The following is a 22,079-nucleotide window of genomic DNA, read 5'->3' on the forward strand; positions in this document are numbered from 1 at the left end:
TTTTTGCAGATACACACTTCGACAAAAAAATATTTTTGATATTCCTAAATTGTGTATTAACAAATATCAAGAAAAACGGAAACTAGCACATTTAAAACTCAAATTATATTCGATTTTTGCAGTGCAATTTAGACATTATTTAAAAAAAAAAATATATGTTTATTATTTTATTGTAGTTCCTTTAATAAAACAGCTGATTATCCAAAGAAAGCCATATGAAAATTGATTGTTTTATTTATGTTTTTAAAATATGTATCCTGATAAATATGTAAATAAAACCGCCATTAATAAAACAATATATATAATTTTTCTTTATTAAAATTTTATTTTATGAACTTAAAATATTTATTCACTATAAATATGCAGTCACACAAAAAACAAAAAACATTTTGATAAATCACGGTATACTGTTTCTAACTAGAATTTTTTTTTCTATAAATACTTGTATTTATACAACCTATAATAAAACACACACACTTAATAATTATTATGAATAATTACTTTTGGTAAAGTTTTTTCTTTTAATACGTAAAATCCAGCATGATTCAACTCTTTCATATAATAATATTCTACGATTCCTCCATTTAATTAAAAAATATATAAATAATTCAGATCTCAATCATGTTTCCATTTCAATCATCCCTGCAAGATATTAGTTTGCACAAGACTTAATTGATGAAACGTTTGACAAGATCATAAATTTTATACTTTGGTAACTATTAAACCATACATTTATATATATATATATATATATATATATATATATATATATATATATATATATATATATATATATATATATATAATATATATATATATATATATATATATATATATATATATATATATATAATATATATATATATATATATATATATATATATATATATATATATATATATATATATATATATATATATATATATATATATATATATATATATATATATATATATATATATATATATATATATATATATAATATATATATATATATATATATATATATATATATATATATATATATATATATATATATATATATATATATATATATATATATATATATATTTATATATATATATATATATATAAATATATATTTATATATATATATATATATATATATATATATATATATATATATATATATATAATATATATATATAATATATATATTTATATATTTATATATATATATATATATATATTATATATATATATATATAATATATATATATATATATATATATATATATATATATATATATATATATATATATATATATATATATATATATATATTTATATATATATATGTATATATATATATATATATATATATATATATATATATATATATATATATATATATATATAATATATATATGTTTATTTATATATATATATATATATATAATATATATATATATATATATATATATATATATATATATATATATATATATATATATATATTTATATATATATATATATATATATATATATATATATATATATATATATATATATATATATATATATATATATATATATATTTATATATATATATATATATATATATATATATGTATATATATATATATATATATATATATATATTTATATTTATAAATATATATATATATATATATATATATATATATATATATATATTTATATATTTATATATAATATATATATATATATATATATATATATATATATATATATATATATATATTATATTTATAAATATATATATATATATATATATATATATATATATATATATATATATATATATATATATATATATATAAATATATATATATATATATATATATATATATATATATATATATATATATATATATATATATATATATATATATATATATATATATATATATATATATATATATATATATATCTATAGGAGTCGTAACAATCGGCGGGTATGTATGAGGAGATGCATGAACGTGGAAGAGGCGAAGAATGTTTGCAAGGACAGAGTGGTGTGGCGCTCTATTCTCTCTGCCTACCCCTGCGGGGAAGCGGCGTGATGGTTAGTTAGTTAGTTAGTTTATATATATATATATATATATATATATATATATATATATATATATATATATATATATATATATATATATATATATATATATATATATATATATATATATATATATATATATATATATATATATTTATATATATATATATATATATATATATATATATATATATATTATATATATATATATATATATATATATATATATATATATATATATATATATATATATATATATATATTATATATATATATATATATATATATATATATATATATATATATTTATATATATATATATATATATAAATATATATATATATATATATATATATATATATATATATATATATATATAAATATATATATATATATATATATATATATATATATTATATATATATATATATATATATATATATATATATATATATATATATATATATATATATATATATATATATATATATATATATATATATATATATATATATATATATATATATATATATATATATATATATATATATATATATATCTATATATATATGTATATATATGTATATTTATATATATATATATATATATATATATATATATATATATTTATATATATATATATATATATATATATATATATATATATATATATATATATATATATATATATATATATATATATATATATATATATATATATATATATATATATATATATATATATATATATATATATATATATATATATATATATATATATATATATATATATTTATATAAATATATATATTATATGTATATATATATATAAATATATATATTTATATTTAAAAAATATTTAAAATGTGGAAATAAATTATCTGTTTATTGAAAAGTACTAAATAAATATTCGTGAATTTTTATTTTCCACATATAAGCAACAAAGATTTTTTTAAAGTTTTTCCTTAATTTCTGTTTTTTTTTCAGAAGGTAGATTCTTAGGCTAGTTTTGGGTGGTGGAAATAATTTTTGGTTGAAGATGTGGTTCAAATTAAAAGCAGAAAATAATATCCATTTCGCGAAACTACCGAAAATGAATATGAATACAATCTGAAATGTTAGAATGCATGTATTATAAATTACCTTGTGACCTGAATTTAAACAAATTTATAGGCTTTCAAAAAGTATTGTAATTGTTATAGTGACAATTCCATTCAAGGCAGCGAAGTTGCCGCCAAGGTTACCAGATTGGGGAGAAAGTTCCTCCAGGTAATTTTTCTCATTTGTCACAAAGCACTATTTCTATGTATGCATATTTATGAGCGCCACCAAGAAAAACTTAGTCCCTGACGTGGAAACAAAGCTGTGACCTACCTTCATAAAAACATGTACATATTATACAACATCCACATAAAGTATACTGGTATGGAATCAAATTGTTTTTCTACGTACCAAATAAAAAGTACTAAAATTTCACTGTTATATTTTAAAGACAAAAAGAGAATATAACGCGGTTAAATGATTTATGTAACCTTGTTTTAATTTTTGTATGTGTATTAAGTGTCTTTTAAACAGTAACAACAACAACAAGAAAAAAAAACTAAGAATAGATCAAAAAAAATAGTAGAAGTCTTAAATTTATGTGAGATGCTTCTACATTAAATGTAGAAACCTTATACTGAATAGTAATTACCACAGGTGAGAATATTGATAAGGGTATGTTTTTTATTTTTAAATATTAAATTAAACGCTATAAGCAAAACGCGTTTTTTTTGTAAAATATAAAAGAGTTGATTTACCACTATATAGACAGGATAACATTATTATATCGAATGAAATCTCAAAATGTATTTTTTAGGTATGTTAATACATTGGATGATATATGAGTTATCTGATATATTCCAAGTGGCGTGGATAAATAATTCATCACTTATCGCCCAAGAGAAGTTGAAAAGTAAAAAATAGGAGGCAGTAACTTAGGTGATTTAATTCCGCAGAGTAAAACGTCACATCTTCAGGAATAAAGAGTTGGGGAAAACCAGCGGAATACGAACCAGGAGCATTGGGTTTCCTTAAACCATTTTTTCTTAAGTTCGTAGCTCTGAACTATGCATTTGATAATATGACGCGCATAAATAACAAGCATATGGTAGGTTATTCAAATAAGTACATTTATTAATTTTAAATACGTTTTGTGACGATGTTCCTATAAGGTCTTTTCATTTCGTATTTGTATAATACGTCCCTTTAATACGCGTTTGATTAATAAACCTTTTATCAAAATTTGTTAAGGGTTTTCTCTACTTTTTACTTGTGTTTTTTCTTGAACAAATTTATCTAAAGATACAGCAAAAGTTAAAATGCTAAACATTTAACAAATAAACTAATGAGGGAAAAAAAACACCTTTTTTCACCAGGATTTGAACCTAGATGAATAATTCAAGCACCTGACTGGATAATAGAGGACCTGGGTTTGAATCTTGGTACATAATAGTTTTTTTTGACGATGTGATGTTTCATTTTATCATATTAAAGTTTATCTATACGTTTGTCAAATATATATTTTTACCCGTTTGAACACATTTAAACTTAAATAATATGTGAACAGAAATAAAAAATAAAAAAAAGTAAATAAATAAAAATGTCAAATATCTCCTACCCTCTCTTCAACCTTCAACGTCCCAAGGACACAACTCTAAAATTAAGAATTGTAATACGGTGTTTAAAAATGATTCTGAATACATTATGTGTCAAAATAGATTTTATGCAATAGTGGTATTTATTAAGTTAAAATTATATACAAAATTGATAGATTTTAGTGCAAAGTCAGTGCCGAATCAATCAATGAAAAAATGAAATAATTTTATTCATTATGTTGAAAAGCAAATCCTTCAAATTGAAAACGGTTTAAAATGGTTCGAAGAGCCGTTTGTAAATATAAACGGTGGTCTGATGGAATAAAAAGACTTATTGCAAATCACGTGTTCAAATGTTCAAAATTCTGATCTGGCCAGTGTACTCTCCTTGTTGTCGTTACTCCTTCGAATCCTAAGTTATCAAATGAATGATAATTTTTTTGGATTTGATTTTCTTCTACAAAGGTCCTGTATCTGAAAAAAAACAGAATTTCTAATTATAATAATCCTGGCGTCAATGTTAAGGGGTGTATGTAAACATTCAAGAAATTGTAACACTATTTTCTCCCTACGAGAGCCATTTTCGGCATGTTATGGTACTGAAATGGAATGTAAGTAAGTGCAAAATACGTGTTAAACAAAATATTTAAAAAATATTCTATTAATTAGTATTATGATAGAATAAATATAAAAAAGAAAAATATATGTTTTTTAAGTAACTTGAGGAAAGTTGTGGTAATAAACTAAATAATTTATGAAACATATAAATTAATTAATCAAAATTACATGCAATGCATATTGACTAAAATTAAAATTGTACAAATAGCAGTGAATTTTGTAACCACACATATATTGATTATGCAATAAATAAATCACTTATTGTGACAAGTAAAAAGGAGCAAAACATGTAGACCTAGTCTTATGTACGCTGTAATATATATTTTTGAATAATAAGCGTACAAAAATATATTTTTTATAAAAAAATATTTTCGATTACAAATCGTTATCAAAATCAATCAAATAAACATGCACATTGTAAAATACCGGAAATCTGAAATTCAAACTCAATAAATGGAAAATTTAAAAATATTTTTAATCGAGGAGAATGAATACAATGAAAGTTGTTTTAAACATTTTACAAAATGGAAACACTGAGTTTAAAAAAACAAATGAAATAAAATTTCAAAACAACAATTGAATTTCAAAATAACAATTTAACCTCGGAAAGAAACCAGCCATTCTAGTCTCTTATTTTTATTTAAAATAATGATTTAATAATAAAATATATTTTGTATTTTTGAAGCATTCTTAACTTTGTAATATGGTAATATAAAACTCTCATTATCATTCATCATTCACATTGTGTAATACCACTTAAAAACTCTACGTCACGATAACCGATTTTGAAAATAACTGTTTCATCATCAGGTCAAGTATAGTCTATACACAATGAACGATGAATGCTTAGGAGAGTGTTAATAAAAAAATAATTTAAAATACCTTTTTATAACAATCATGCATCCCACGAGTATAACGACTTGTACCAGCAGCCAAATAATAGTTATAGAAATAAACAAAGCTTCGTGAATACAAATCGTGTTGTTACTTCTTCCATTTCTTGAATCCTCTAAAAATACAAAATGTAGTAAAAGTGATTAAATAATAACACGGCAAACAAATTAGCGAATCAATGAAGGAATTATTTTTTGAACGAGAATTAACTGTATTTCTTTAAAACTAGTAAGAATATTGAACTGTAATTAATCAAAGTAAAAGACATTATATATGAAAAGATTTCTTCTTCTTCTAACCCTTATCAGCGCTCAATGGTGCATAGGGCACTGCATCATATTGACGCAGTATTATCTTGATTGTTATTTACACGAAGGCAAGGTGATTTCTCCCGCTCTTCAGGGACCAGTCCAGGGTAAGATTAAATAAATATTATAGTGTAAAATCACGAAAATTTATTTTCACCCCCCTTTGGGAATCGATCCCGGGACCTTTAGCACGGTAGCTAAACACGCTAACCATAACGCCTCAGACTTTTTAATGAGACTTTTTAAATGAGTAAAAAAGTACTATTAATTTAATATGATATTTTTAAAATGTGTTTTATTTAAAAATATTCTTACCAACTGCCGCAACGAGGACTTTATTATTCTCCCCATATATCAGACTATCAGCAGAGAACACGTCTGACGACGCCACTATGAGAGAGAGTTCAAGCGGAACTTTTCTCTCGCGACTATCATTGATTTCTCTGCACATTTCTCTTACTCTTCCATTACTCTCACTGGAAGCGACCACTATCTGGGCGTTGCGTGCTGGATTCTCCCTCGTGAGGGGTTTATCCAGAAACGTAATGGTGGCGTTCTCATAAGGGATACTATGTACATCTGGGACTGGCTGGAATATTCTTTCTCCGACATCAATTGTTGGTAAATGGACATCTCTTGTGTCTCGGTTTTGAGAGGATCTAGCATTATCACAATTTGCCTGAAACAAATAAAGGTTAAAAAATTCCAAATCGAACTTAAAGCAAACGATAAAAAGTATGTTCCTTATATCCAATCAAAATGGGAATTAACGACAAAACATCCGTTTAAAAAATATTTTCTGCTGTTTCTTTTGTTAGTTTTTCTTCTTATCATCAGTCTCCTTTTTTAGACTTATTATTAATAGAAAAATAAAAACTAAACTATGAAAAATTCTCATTTAATTGAATATTTCGTTCATCAAAAGCAATGAATAAAAAGAGCAGTCTTTATAAAATAAAACAAAAACTTAGTTTTAACCGTTTCCATTTTTGTTACTTTTCTCCAAACGGTTTCAGCAAGAACTTTGTCATCTTTAGAAAAAAAAACATGTACTTATGTAGACATGTACTCATGTCGAGTACAAGTCTATTCCTGAAGATGACAAGAATCTTGTCGAAACCGGTTAGATAAAAGTACCAAAATAAAAGTGGTGAAAACGATGTTTTAGTTTTATTTTACTAAGTATTATAAAATTTACTACATAGTTTATTCGAAAAATATTCAGAAAAAAACAACAGTCATTTAATATTGGTTTCAATAGAAAACCCAGTCCGGCACTTTTTGCATTACTGTTAAATCTGGTAAGCATCACACTATTAATGCTACATAAAATTAAACTCAATCCGTTGTTATAAAAACAAAATAAAGGAAAAATAAAGTAGTCTTTTTTTAATACGAAACATAATATTTCAAGTACGATTGTTTACTAAATGTTTCATATTTTATCAAATACATTTAAAAATACTTCCAAAATTTTCGATCACTTACATTACATAGACGCCTCCGAACTGAAGCCCATTCAAAGTAAAAGCTGTCACGAACAACGCAGGTTAACTCTCGCAAAAATCCAACAAATTCTATAACTTATTTCATGAATAGTTTGATCTTATTATAAGTCACCACCAGGTATCAGAAAAGTTTTTTTACATTTTTTTTGCTCAAGTTATGTGAATTTTTAATACGTTTGTATGAACATAAATATTGTAATTATTTAAAATAAAATATTCAGATGTTTACGTAAATTATTTTATAAATGTACAGTCTGCTACTCATTTTTTAATATTCCTAATAAAATATGTATCAAAAAATAAAGTATACACATTTAAGCCATTTTAGAAGATTAATGTCATATTTTGTATCTCAGGATTATTTCATATGTTGTAATGAACAGAAATTTTATTTATTATGTAGTTAGTATGTTAACATTTTTTATGATTGAAAACACAAAATAGATAGTGCATTTTGAATTTTAAATCAAAATACAGCAGGACCTCTTTAATCCAAACCCCCGCTAATCCGGACGCTTGAATACATGCCTAGAAAGGGCTGACCAAGTGGATATTCCCGTGCCAGAGAAGATACTTTTACGTAAATTGAGAGACATAGTTTTTTACTTGTTATTAAATAAATCTCGACTAACGAAAACATTAGATTTCTTTAAAAAGGGTCAGTGAATTTCACATTTAAAATACTTTCAACATTTAAAATTTCACAATACAAATTCGTTTTTTTTAATGAAAATACAGATTTTCTGTACTGTAATCCAAACGCTCCACTTGTCCGAAGAGAGGGTCAATTTTCGGCGTTCGGATTACAGAGGTCCTGCTGTTGTTGCGAAAGAGCACTTTTGAGTTTATAAATGCAAACACGACTAATTTCGATAACTACAGATGTTCTAAAAACTAGTTGTATGTACAAAAATTTACGCAAAAGGGTGAAATACAAGAGTTTTATTTTTATACCAAATCAAACAATAGTTTAATATCACACTTTTAGAGAAAAAATATAAAATTTCAGATTTGGTTGTGTGTCTGCTTGTAAATCGTATTTTACATCACCATTTATCATTCTGCGAATGTGAGTTCAATAAATCTTTCAAGGCGGTTGTTTTATCTTTCTTTTACCATATTAGCGAACCACCCTACTTTCAGCATTTTTAATGCTACGCACTTGCTTATTTATGAACGTGTAGATCTACAAACATTACGCCTAATGTTTACTCCGCGAAACCATAATCCGTATATTTTAAATGGTGGGAGTACAGTACGTGTTTGCTTACAGCATATTTTATACCGATATTTGTATCTCAAGATTTCTTTTTGAATATTCTTATGAACCATAAACATATAAAAAGGATTATATTTAAAAGTACAAATACGAGGAAAAAAGGTAATGTAATTATTACCAAAAATAACGTATTTGTGATGAAAACTTGTGACTTGATAAAAAATTATAACATATTATTTTTTGACATCTCATCAAAGATGAAGAAGAATATGGAAGTCTGGGCATTTACGGGGCTGACGACCGTCATAGGCTAGTTTAAGTGATCACTTTACACACGTGTAACATTCACCAATAGATGTCTCTAGTGAAGTTCTAGTGATTCAAGAACAAGGTTTCTAAATTGGTTCATATATATAGAACTTCCAAGAATTTGAGTAGTGTGGTTGTCAATAATGGGTAGAATTGGTGAATGTTACACGTGTGTAAAGTGATCACTTAAACCAGCCTATGACGGTCGTAAGCCCCGTAAATGCCCAGACTTCCATATTCTTCTTCATCTTTGATGAGATGTCAAAAAATAATATGAAAATAACTCCTGTAATTGGAGATAATCCAGATTTTGTGAACAAGTATTTGGACACACTCAAAATTTTGTGAAAAATTATAACCGTATTTTTTTGGCAAAGCCCCCAAAATTGAGTGATACATTATACCCGTATCGTACCATATGTATTTATGTCTTTCTCTTGTATGTATAGTTCTCCTTCCCTATATTGTAATGGTTGGTGCGATTAGATATCGTGCTGTATACCACAGGTTCGATTCAAAATAAAAATAAGTAATCTTTCACTGTAATATGTATTTAATATTACCCTGAACTAGTATCTGAACGTAACATAATATAATTACATATAAGTACCTACCTACTATCAAAATAACACTGCATCAACATGATGTATAAAAGGTATGTATTAAAGGCTTGTCATAAATGTATTAATTTCAATACAGTCAATGATTGTTATTTTAAATAAATAAATAACAATTTTAATTATATTCAACATAATTGAACTATGTTTTTCATTGTTTTTAATGTTTTTTTTGACAATGGTAGCATAATAAAAAAAAACAAAAATAATTCATTGTATTAATAAAAATTTAAACATTAATAAACTATCACTGTTTTGGGTTGTTTAAACAGATTTAAATATTAAAAATATGTTTAAAAAAAATGTCGCTATTATTTGTATTTTAAATGAATTCAATAATCTTAATTTTCTTTGTGAAATTGTGTATTAAATTAGTCTGATATTTATTTAGTATGATTTGTATTAAGGTAGATAAAATAACAATCTACAAGATTTCTTTCGATTTAGTTTATTTGAGTTACGCACGCATTTGCGTGTAATAGATAGTTGTTTATTTTTACTGCCGAAAATAAGTTTGAATACTAAATAATGACCATACTTTAGCTTTTGTTGATATTCTACAAGTTATTACGTTAAGTGAAATCAATATGTTCATGTCGAGCTCAGCCCTGAACATAAATAATAAATGTTTAACTATAAAGAAATCTTGCTTTTATATTGTCAAACTGCAAACTGAACATTGAATGAAAGAAGCGCATCATAGTGGTAACATCATTCCACGGATGTGGAGACTTTCTCTTTATCTCCCATTTATGATCTTTATGAACAAAATTCAAGGTGCATTTTTAGAAATTTTAAATTCTCTTTTTGAAATATTAACACAATACTATTTTCGAATATGCTTATTTTTTATGTAACGTGATACGTATTTTTTCTGTAGCAGGAAAAAAGGTATTTACAAAAAAAATTGCCAATAAAAACCCATTTTTTAACAGCAATGACACCATCATTTGTTGAAAATAACAGCAACACACGTAAAACTAAAACATTGCTCATGGGAAACAGCGTACTTTTTGTTAGCTGGTGTAACGTATATTTTCAAATGTTTTGTATTTCTTTGTCGTTTAATAGATTTTTAATACTGACATTGCTTCACAACCTTGAAAAATGTGTCCTTTTTTATTTTTTTTCCTTTTATCAAAGTTAGCCATAGCAACGTTTAGCTGAGTACAGCTAGTGTCGTATAAATGGGTAATGTTGGTTTCGTGATACCTGTCTCGCAAATCACGCCACGAGCTGGAAAGATTTACATTATAGGCTGCAGAAAAATAAATTAAATAAATATGAAATTATATTAAGACCAAATGACAAGTGGGATCCAACTTAAGGTTAAAATGATGAGAGCTTATGAAGAATGTATCTACATTGGTGGAATTTAAAAATGTTTTAAATAAAAACAAGTACGTATTTACGAGGGTGCATTCAATGACTTGCGTTCTCATTCCGAATCCAGTGTGCATTCTCACATTGAATCAAGTGGAGTTCTAGATTTCATTAAGTACCTATTATAAATGCGAAATACGATTCCGGAAATGCAACGCAACATTAACGCCATGACACGGGAATACTTTTAGTCTGGAATAAATTTTGCACGGGCGAGAAAAAGGGAACGGAAAACATTCGCACTTGGCTGAGAAACGGCGCCCACTGAGCAGAGTTAATGTTCTGAGCCGGTCCTGGTATAATTATTACGGAAGCCCGGCACTGCTCGGGAACTTTCCGTCTGGGGCGGCACAAGACTGCAATGCCCGCGACCGACAGACTTTGTACTTTATGCACAATCTAACCTTCCACTGACGTATACTAAGGGATATTGGGGTATTTTTTCAGAAAGACAAATTTTTCTTTTGACATTTAAAAAAAAAATCAAGAAGACAATCAATCACATATTTCCGTACCTTAAGTAAATAGATAAAAAAGGTCGATAATGTGTAGGCAAAAGATAGATGATCTGATTCTGGAATATACAATATCGAATGGGGCTCAGGGATGGGGAGCTGCCCAAGACAAGGACAATGACTCCTAATTGACTGACGTCATGGAGAAGAAGAGAAGAAGATTTCTATACCTTGCAAGCATTTGCGTATGTTCGGAGTATTTTGGCTTTATCCAAATCCTTGTATACAAATCTGGGTTTCCACCCTACTTTTTTTTTATTAATATTTTAACATCCGTCGAAATGTAAAAATAACTATTGAGTGGAGAAATCCAGATTCAAAACAAGAATTTTAAGACACCCAAAATGTTATCAATAAAATAACTCGTCAAATTATAAGTTGCATAAAAATTTTGATCATGTTTTTAGGCATCTTTTAGTAAATAAAATATTGCGGTGAGGATCTTTCAAACGTTTAAATAGATGGGTTTTTTAGTAAACACTTTTATGAAAGTTTTTTTCGTTTTGAATTTACAGTTACAGAGAACAGTCACTTTAGGGTTTATTTCTTGACAATTCGCCGACCTGCCGGTAACCGAGCTCCGCAGCATTACTTTTAAACTAAAGTTTTTGAATAGAATTTTAAGAAGCATTTTAGTTTATGCATAGAGTCTCACTTTTAGACTAACAGACCACGCTTTGTGTGAACTTTGTGGAAGGACATCTCATATACCATATTACTAAGACTTTGAGTCTACTAAGTACAAAGTAACAAGTAAAATGGGATTATATTTATCCTGGTGATTAAGTAGGGTTCCAAGAGAAATTCTCTTTTTTCTGAGTAACTTTGGATAAAAATACTTAAGTTCACTTAAATGAGAGAAATATATTATATCGTTTGTATCACACGACACCTTATATCTCAAACAGTATAAAATTGACAAAGAAGAGAAAAACTCTCTTGAATATATATATAGATATAAATGATCTACTCCTTCTGAAAGATTTTGGGAGCATGTTGAGTACTGGGATCCATTCTAAATGTGAAAGATGCATAAAAGTAACGTTAAAATGGTTACTATTTAAAATAAAGTTACAGAAATTAATATTTTGTTTTTCAGGCTTTATGTATACTGTTTTTGGGAAGAAAATTATACACGAAACTTTAAAAAAAAGGCACTAATCTCAAACTAGCGTTTTAATTTTTTTTAATTTTTTTTTTGACCAAACAAAATATTGAAATGAAATTCAATGTATACTTTAATAATAATAAAAAAATCCATACGAAGTTATCATATAAAAACAATTTAAAAATGAGTATGACCATTTTTCTCCTGAATCACAAGCAGACACAGAGTTTCGAAAAATCGTTTCTCATTCGTTTTATTTTATTATTTTTTATTTTTACTTATAAGTGAGAATTCACTTAATTTTTTATGAAATTATTATTCACAACATACGTTTCTCATCATTTTGTATTTATAATCTACGCGATGCAAACCTAAGACGCCTAAACTTCAAGTAACAAAAAAATAAAAAAATAATATTTAATAATATTTCGGTTAGGAGTCGAAACAATTGGCGGGTATGTATGAGGAGATGCGTGAACGTGGAAGAGACGAAGAATGTTTGCAAAGACAGAGTGGTGTGGCGTTCTATTATCTCTGCCTACCCCTGCGGGGAAGCGGCGAGATGGTTAGTTAGTTAGTTAGTTATATTTAATAAAAAACAAAACTATTTACACAAAGGGTGGGAATTAAATATCAAATCTTAAAAATTTGGTTGTTTTGTCTTTTTGCAGAATCAAAGCATATTATGGACAAATTAGTACTTTATTTTTATAATAAAATTAGGTTTCATTACATTTCTGAAGTAAAGCGAAAGATATCTGTGTTAAAAAATAATATTAAGAAAAAACTGGACGTTTACAAAAACAAACGTACCTACGTTGCCAATATGATACTACATGGAATTTATAGATATACCATTAACTTCGGTTATATTAAGTAAAAATAAAAAGTTTTTTTTTTATTTCGATGTGTTTAAATTAAAATTATAGGAAATATGACAAGGTACCTCCGGACATTGCCCAACACAGAACTGCACCATGACGCTAAATTTGACCACGTGGGAATTGGGAAACCTGAAGGCCCTAAACCGGGCACTTAGTCTGACTGCTCCTTCCTCGATAGAAGAGTTGCCAGCTCCACCGTCAATTCTACTGACATTGTTTCGATCAGCCCTCATGGCCGGTACTGTGGCGCCGATAGACCAGAATTTTCCACCTGGAAGCAATGCAAAATAATTTTCTAATTATTTTATTTACCACATAGTTTGAGAATCTTAGAAATTTATGTGAACGAAGCAAAGGTTTTTGTTTATTAGAGATCAAATTATTTTAATTTTTTACACTTTTTGACTTGGATTTTTGGATTAGTGTTTTATTACATGTCAGAAATTGTGAATTACTTGAAATACCATAAATATACAGAGCAATTTTATTAGAAACATCTGTACTTTTTGTCACATGCATTGGATAACAATGATTATTTTAATTTATAAGATTTATAATCTTCACAGTAGCAACGGCGTGTGGCTGACAATCTAATTTGTAATTCATTTACGTATTTTGTTCGATGAATTTCATTTATTTATTCGACTAAGCTAATGCTTGACGTAAAACTTCCCAAAAAAATACACTAACACCAAATTCACCGAAAACTGCGATTACTCTCCTAAAGCTGTACATCTTTATTTTTTCGGCTATCTGGCAAGTTTTCTGCCACAATCGAGCGGAATACAAATTATATTTATTCATTTTCATTCATTGGTTAAAGAGTGACTTTGTAGTAGAATCCATCCATTTTTAATTTATGTTTTACTTAGTTGCAACTCAACGCTGAAATTAAAAATATATTAATTCAATCGCAAATGGGAGCATTTGCCCTGCAATTAACATAATTATTAATATTGGTCAGCTAAATATTGGAACTGTTACTATCAATTTCTACAAAATCAATATAAAAATATTATCAAACAATGCTAAAGAACTCATTACATACCTCGATCATTTCCACCATGTTTTCCTGGCAGTAATCTATTCCGTACAAGAGCTGGAAAGTCCACTTGCCCAGTTGGACATCCTCGACCATCCAGTAACAAAACGGAACTGTCTCCAAGTTGTGAGGAAGCCACCAAATGATAGGCGTGGATATCAATATCTAAAATATTAAAACTCAAGTAAATGTATGATTTTAAAAAGGTAATTTAACATAAATTAACATTAAAAGGGTCGGATACTGATAAGTACTTGTAAAGATCTCAACCATCATTTTGACGGCTTGTTTATATTGTTATATTAGGTGTCGCAAAAGAGATGGAGCATATTTTTATAAGAAGAGAATATTGAGTGTGGATTTACGACCTGTTACTAACTGGCTGAAATATATATGATGATTTATAAAATTCCCAAATAAAAAGTTAACTAAAATTAAAACTAAATAAATTAAAATATAAAGCTGGTTAGTGTCTAACATTTTCGATCAGTACAACTAAAAAATTAAGTTAATATTTTCCATCAAATTTTTTTGTGGAAATTATTGATAACTGGTTAATTAACTAATATGTTTCTTTTGTATAACTTGATAAAGATTTTGTTAACATTAAATATTGTTATTATAACTCAATATACATATATCATCACAATATAAGGGATAAATAATATTATTAGTTACATGTATAGAATATTGAGATCATTGTAGGGTTTAACATTTTATTATTTTTCATTATTTGTACGTCGATCAAACAAATTGTAATAAGTTTATTCATGGCAGTGAGTATAATATTTCACTTGAATGGTGTGATGAAAAAAACCCTTCTTCAAGGATTCACCAAGAAATGAGATATCCCTTTGTCTCTCAGAGCATTATGAATAACCAGGATAATTTAATCTAAGTTCCAACCTCAAGATCAACAACAATCTGATTATATTAAATGTATAGCAATTAAGAATACTAAACAGTATAATGGGCATCCTTTGTAACTTGATGATATAATGGAGAAGAAAAAATCTTAAAATGAGAGGCCTAAATTGGCAAGGACAAAGCAACGAGAACAATAAAAGCCCTCCCTTAACAATTTATTATTTTTAAGCACAATCAATTCTTTACTTTACCCTGTCAAATTTAATTCACTGGGAAATCTTTTCTCGCTTATTTTCTTCCTACGCGTTAATTATATTCAAAGTATCTTGTCTTCCTTTTATTTATTTGTAGAACCTGAAAATGGTTTCCACCCCAATCGATTCCTCTAACTACTTCAAAGTCAATATTCTGTTATATAATTAGTACAATTTCTTTCTTTTATAAGAACACAAAGGAGCGTCCTTTTATTGTTTTTTATACGGAATAAAATAATATTAAGCTCTAATAATTCAAAATGTAAATCGCCATTCTTAAACAAATCAGGATAATTAACTTAAAGTTTAACTTAAAATTGTCTTTAATTAGATTCACGAGAATTGTCACTTCGAGAAGTAAAAATCTAATATTAAAATGTTAATCCTACTTTTAGATAAGTTTGTGAAAATGGATTTAAAATATCTTTTCAGTAATAAAATTTGTAAAATGCGTTCCATGTTTGTATGGTGAAATTTACATATTATATTCGAGTAGTTTTATAATTGAAACATTTGAAATGTAGTGTTGGCTACGAATTCCGTGAACGGCCAGGCGTATAAACTTCTCCATAATAAATCTGAACATCGTGTTGATACTCGTATCCATGTGTAAATGCTATATCATTTGCCAGGATGATATTTTATGTTTTTTTAAATTCCTCTAAATAATATGAAATGTGCAGTTCAAAATTGACGCATTCATGTAGCTCGAGCGTCATTTTTTTAAAAGCATTAATTTCTTTATAAATAAAAATGTATGTGCTAGTTTATTCAAAATATCAAATCTTCTTAAATTTTTTTACCAATGGTTTTTAAATTTGATCAAAACGTTATATTGAAATATGCACATTGTTTTATTTGTACCTGTGATAGGTGTTTATACCTTAAATCATGTAATTACGTTTTATTTATTAGCTTGTTTGTCTACAATGGCAGCGCCAACTGTTGAACGTGAAAGCAATATATGCAATACAATAAACATTGATCGTGGAGAAGAGTTTGTTCTTAGACAAAAGTTCTCATTTATGTGATTAATTTAAATATTTTTATTACTTCACAATCAGCGTGATGTTTTACATTTTAGAATGTGTGCTTTCAATTTTCTTTAATTGCATTTAATGCATTTGCATTTAATTTAGAATGATCAATAGCCCGCAATTTTCTTTAAACCCAAGTAACATTTGACGTTATTGAATTTTTGTATTGAAAAAATAAGTCTGTCTTCGAAATAAATATATGGTTTTGAAAAGGAAAGAGTTATAGAAAGGAAAAGAGTTTAAAAAATATATATATAAATTTAAATATTTGTTCAATACATGTTCTAAAAAAATATGTGCTCAGAAATACGTGTGGCTCCTCGAGCAGCTGGTCCCATATTGAATTGTATATTTGTGAATACAGCCTTAACCTAACTAAACCATAATAATACGTGGGCATATATTTCGTGACGGTAAAATTTCATCACAAAGTGGTACTAAAAATAAAAATTAGATTTATTTAATGCTAACAACAATAAAAAAAAATACCCGATTTGGAGAATTCCGATTCAATCCTAAGTTCTATAGTTTCTCCAAGGGAGACTGCGCCTCCGTTGACTTGAGCAGTAGGATCTCCTTCATCAGGATCGTTGATGATGTACATCCTCACTTTAGGTGCATCAACAGATCCAGTGGTGTTGAAAACGGAAGAAGCTGGAAATGATGCTGTACCCTCCGGACTTCCGTCATCACTAAAATATAATATGTAACGTAAATAAAATACCTCCTTTAAGATAAAGAAAAAAAAAGTTTTTTAAAATAATATAATTTTATGTGTCAGGTTGTGATCCCGTGGTTAGTGTCAAGAAGTCAGAGTTTCTCGGCTCGAACACACTCTGATACCTATTTCTAATAATGAGCCGCTTAGGCTCATAGAAATAGTATGAAATTGAAATATTTGTTTGAATAATAAAAACACAAATATTTCTCTTTAATTACAAAAAATACGTTGTACGGCACTGTGTTTTTTTTAATCGGAACGAATAAAAACGTATAACCCTGTGTGCATTCCTTGTAACTTAAAATTTTACTAAGCTTTACGTACCGTATTTGAAAATTATACGGAATGCATCGAAACAAGTATCATAATAGATTTTAAGAAATAATAAAAGTTAACAATAGAAATGACATTAAAAATGGAAAGATAAAACTCCCTGCCGTATCGAATAATGAAATAGCTACCAATAGAACACAAAAAGTCAACCAATTAAATTTATCGATTGATTTAATAAAAAAATGCTAAAATTTAAATCGCGATATAAATTAAAATTATTTTGGTACAGGTGCATAAAAAAATATTCGATTTTTAAGCTGTTTTTTAATGTGGCTTATATGAAAAGATTTTATGCTTCACATTTATTTTTATTAATCAAAGGATATTTATTAAAATTGATAGAAACTCGTCTATAAATGACATTTTGAATGCTCAGTTGATAGAAATATGCATTAAACACATTTTATTACTTCAACATCACGTTTAAATAAAATGATGCATATAATATTATGTTTCAGTTAATTTCATAGCTTCATAATTATATTTAATTAAAAGTATTTAAAGGCATAATTAATATTCCTTTAATAATGTTGTTGTTTTAAACAAAAAATTATAAGACTGGAATGAATTAATCAAATACTGTATATTTCAATTAAGAATTCATTTAATCGTGGTTTAAAATCTCATTTTTATTTTACAGTCGAATTATTACCAATGAAGCGTAATTATAATTACTATTTTAGGTGAATAGGTTCTACAAACATTCAAAGGATAAATTAGTTGATTGGAAATTGGAGGGCCTTATTATATTATATTTAGATTCCAATTAAGGGTCAAACGTACTCACCAATTACTCACATAAATCAACTAAGTACTACTCTGAAACATTCAGTTTCAGTGAATCAATCGCCATGATAGATTATAAAAACAAATTTGAGTGAGAGGTCATCAGACTTTTTGTGAAATTATTTCAGGAAAATGAAATGCATTACTATTATTAAAAACCTTTAGACGCAATCGATTTGATATTATAAATTATTATACGAATACTTTTAAACTTTTAATTTTTTATTGAAGAAATAACATTCCTTTTATACTCTCTAGCAATTGCAAATCAGAGGCGTACATTAAATATATCATACGATATTTCAAATTCATGTATTTTAACACATAAGTCTTCCTTCAAATAAAAATTAATACTTTAATTTAAAAAAATGAGGTTTTTATTTAATTTTATTTACAACATTTTGAGTGTGTCCAAATACTTGTTCACAAAATCTGGATTATCTCCAATTACAGGAGTTATTTTCATATTATTTTTTGACATTTCATCAAAGATGAAGAAGAATATGGAAGTCTGGGCATTTAATTTTATTTATTTAATTTATACAGCAGTTTTTTTTTATATTGTATTCATATTCTAGATATTTATATTTTACAATCTTAATTTAAATTACTCTATTTATTGTTTCGACATTAACTTTGTGGTAAGACATGTTACAATAATTAAAGAAAACACTTTGTTTTTTACCACTTGAGTTTTATTAAAGACTACATGTTTCAGAAGTTAAACTTCCATCATTCAGGTCTGTATAATAATATGTATTTGTGTTTGCAAATCATATAATAGATACTAATCACTCATTTCACTCTCATAAATTAAAATTTTTACACCTTGTTCCATATAAAGGCCAAATTATGAATTATCTTGAAAATTTAGAAATACAAAAAAACCTGAATTCTAATAATAATTTATTAAATAATATATTGTTTCAAAATTCTTCGCCATTGCTTTCAATTTTTCCTTTGTTTTCAAACTCCGTTCCTTGACTAACCCCTTCCCCTTACTTTCCCCTCTCCTTATTTATAGAAAAATTTTATATTTTATATTTTAGTTATTATACAGACCTGAATGATGGAAGTTTAACTTCTGAAACATGTAGTCTTTAATAAAACTCAAGTGGTAAAAAACAAAGTGTTTTCTTTAATTATTTTAAATTACTCTGTTTTCTCCAATAAAAAAATTACTAAGCTCTTGTGCTTAGAGGGCGAATAATACTTATTATTTATTGTTTATATTTGTGGGTGACATAAATTATTTTTATTTTAGTTTTTTTGTGTTTTTTTTCTTCGATTAACATGTTTATAATGTAGGTATATCTCAGAAAAATGTTGATGTTTGTAGCAAAGGTTTTCATAAAGAACCTAAAAGAAAGGGGGAAAAGTTATATAAATGGGAACTTATTAAATCAAATAAGGATAAACTGACCTGTTTTGTCCGACGTTAATATCAGCTCCAAGGGTGAGATTAAGGGATGGGGGTGCAACACAGCCAACGCGAACAAACCTGTCTCCCTGCGCCTGTATTATGGGATTATTTTGTATCACCAACAATGTATACATCAAGGTTCTAGAAAATCAAAAAGTTAAATTTAAAAAAAAATAATAATAATGGTTTGATATCCTTGATATTATGAAGGGAGGTCTCAGTAAAGCGAATTCGCAAAAAAGTAAAAAAAATTTTTTTTTTCCTTATTTTGTAATTTATTTTTGGGGTTTTGAACTAATACTCTTGCACAAAATTATAAAGACACCATGAAACTGAGTAGTACGGAATAAAAAATGCATCTTTGTAACAATAGATGCTCCTGCGATAGCTTATTTTACAATATCAGCGATAATCTTTAACTTCTTAACGTCATCCTTGTCATATAAATTTACACTGCAAGGAAAATTAAAAAAAATATTTTTTTATATGTAAAAGAAATATTTGTATTTTAATTATTTACGAAAATACTTCGATTTCATACTATTCCCATGAGCCTAAGCGGCCTATTATTAAAAATAGGTATGAAATTGTGGTAGAGTGGGTTTGAACCCAGACTCAACAGTCCGTGATACTAGACACGAGACCAGAACCCGACACAATTAATTTTCATATCATTATAAGTACTTACTTATCACACTGATTACAGCGGAATTGAATTTTAAAATGTTATTTTTTGACTTCTCATCAAAGATGAAGAAGAATATGGATGTCTGGGCATTTACGGGGCTGACGACCGTCATGGGCTGGTTTAAGTGATCACTTTACACACGTGTAACATTCACCAATTCTACCCATTATTGACAACCACACTACTCAAATTCTTGGAAGTTCTGTATATATGAACCAATTTAGAAACCTTGTTCTTGAATCACTAGAACTTCACTAGAGACATCTATTGGTAAGATGTAAAGAAGCTTTTTATTAAGCAGAAACTCTTTTATTATATCGTCAGCCCCGTAAATGCCCAGACTTCCATATTCTTCTTCATCTTTGATGAGATGTCAAAAAATTATATGAAAATAACTCCTGCAATTGGAGATAATCCAGTTTTTGTGAACAAGTATTTGGACACACACAAAATGTTGAATTTTATAACGTCATTCAAATATGTACATAATATTAATAAATAACTGATAATAAATGACACTGATTGATTACTATATCGAAAGCATCTCGATCCTCCATCGCTTTAAAAAGTCTTTTAGTCTAGTCACGTACATTTCAAAGCTTAGTCTTTTACGGATTAAAAAGTTTTGAATAGTACAAAGCTACCATGGCAACTCATTAAACACTATCGTAGTACGATTCACGTACTGAGGATATATTTTAAACTCACATTTGTAATCGAATCTATCAATATATTACACTGTAGACTTTGTAAATAAGTAATACTATTTTATTTTAATATAATTCTTGGAATGATTTATTTCCAATAAAGTCGTTCTAGAGTTGTCGGTCTTGACAGCATCAATACGAACCATGACGTTCTCACAAATCACGA

At 26.6% G+C, this 22,079-nt stretch overlaps 1 protein-coding gene across 1 annotated transcript in view; it reads right to left on the reverse strand.

Annotated features, from left to right (window-relative positions):
- Positions 1-5,001: 5,001 nt before the first annotated feature.
- The window catches only part of LOC148310087 (uncharacterized), a 35,955-nt gene continuing 18,877 nt past the window's right edge, over positions 5,002-22,079 (reverse strand). Inside the window, exons 7-13 of the mRNA XM_088259027.1 lie at positions 20,519-20,659; positions 17,745-17,947; positions 15,104-15,262; positions 14,118-14,326; positions 6,828-7,191; positions 6,193-6,319; positions 5,002-5,166 (exon numbers count right to left, since the gene is read on the reverse strand). Coding sequence (XP_088115153.1) covers positions 5,034-5,166; positions 6,193-6,319; positions 6,828-7,191; positions 14,118-14,326; positions 15,104-15,262; positions 17,745-17,947; positions 20,519-20,659 — 1,336 coding nt within the window. The 3' untranslated portion in view covers positions 5,002-5,033. The remainder of the gene's footprint in view (positions 5,167-6,192; positions 6,320-6,827; positions 7,192-14,117; positions 14,327-15,103; positions 15,263-17,744; positions 17,948-20,518; positions 20,660-22,079) is intronic.

The sequence above is a fragment of the Brachycentrus maculatus genome, unplaced genomic scaffold, assembly GCF_059751285.1.
Source record: "Brachycentrus maculatus isolate JH-2025_06_01 unplaced genomic scaffold, ASM5975128v1 h1tg000107l, whole genome shotgun sequence".
NCBI classification, from domain to species: Eukaryota; Metazoa; Arthropoda; class Insecta; order Trichoptera; family Brachycentridae; genus Brachycentrus; species Brachycentrus maculatus.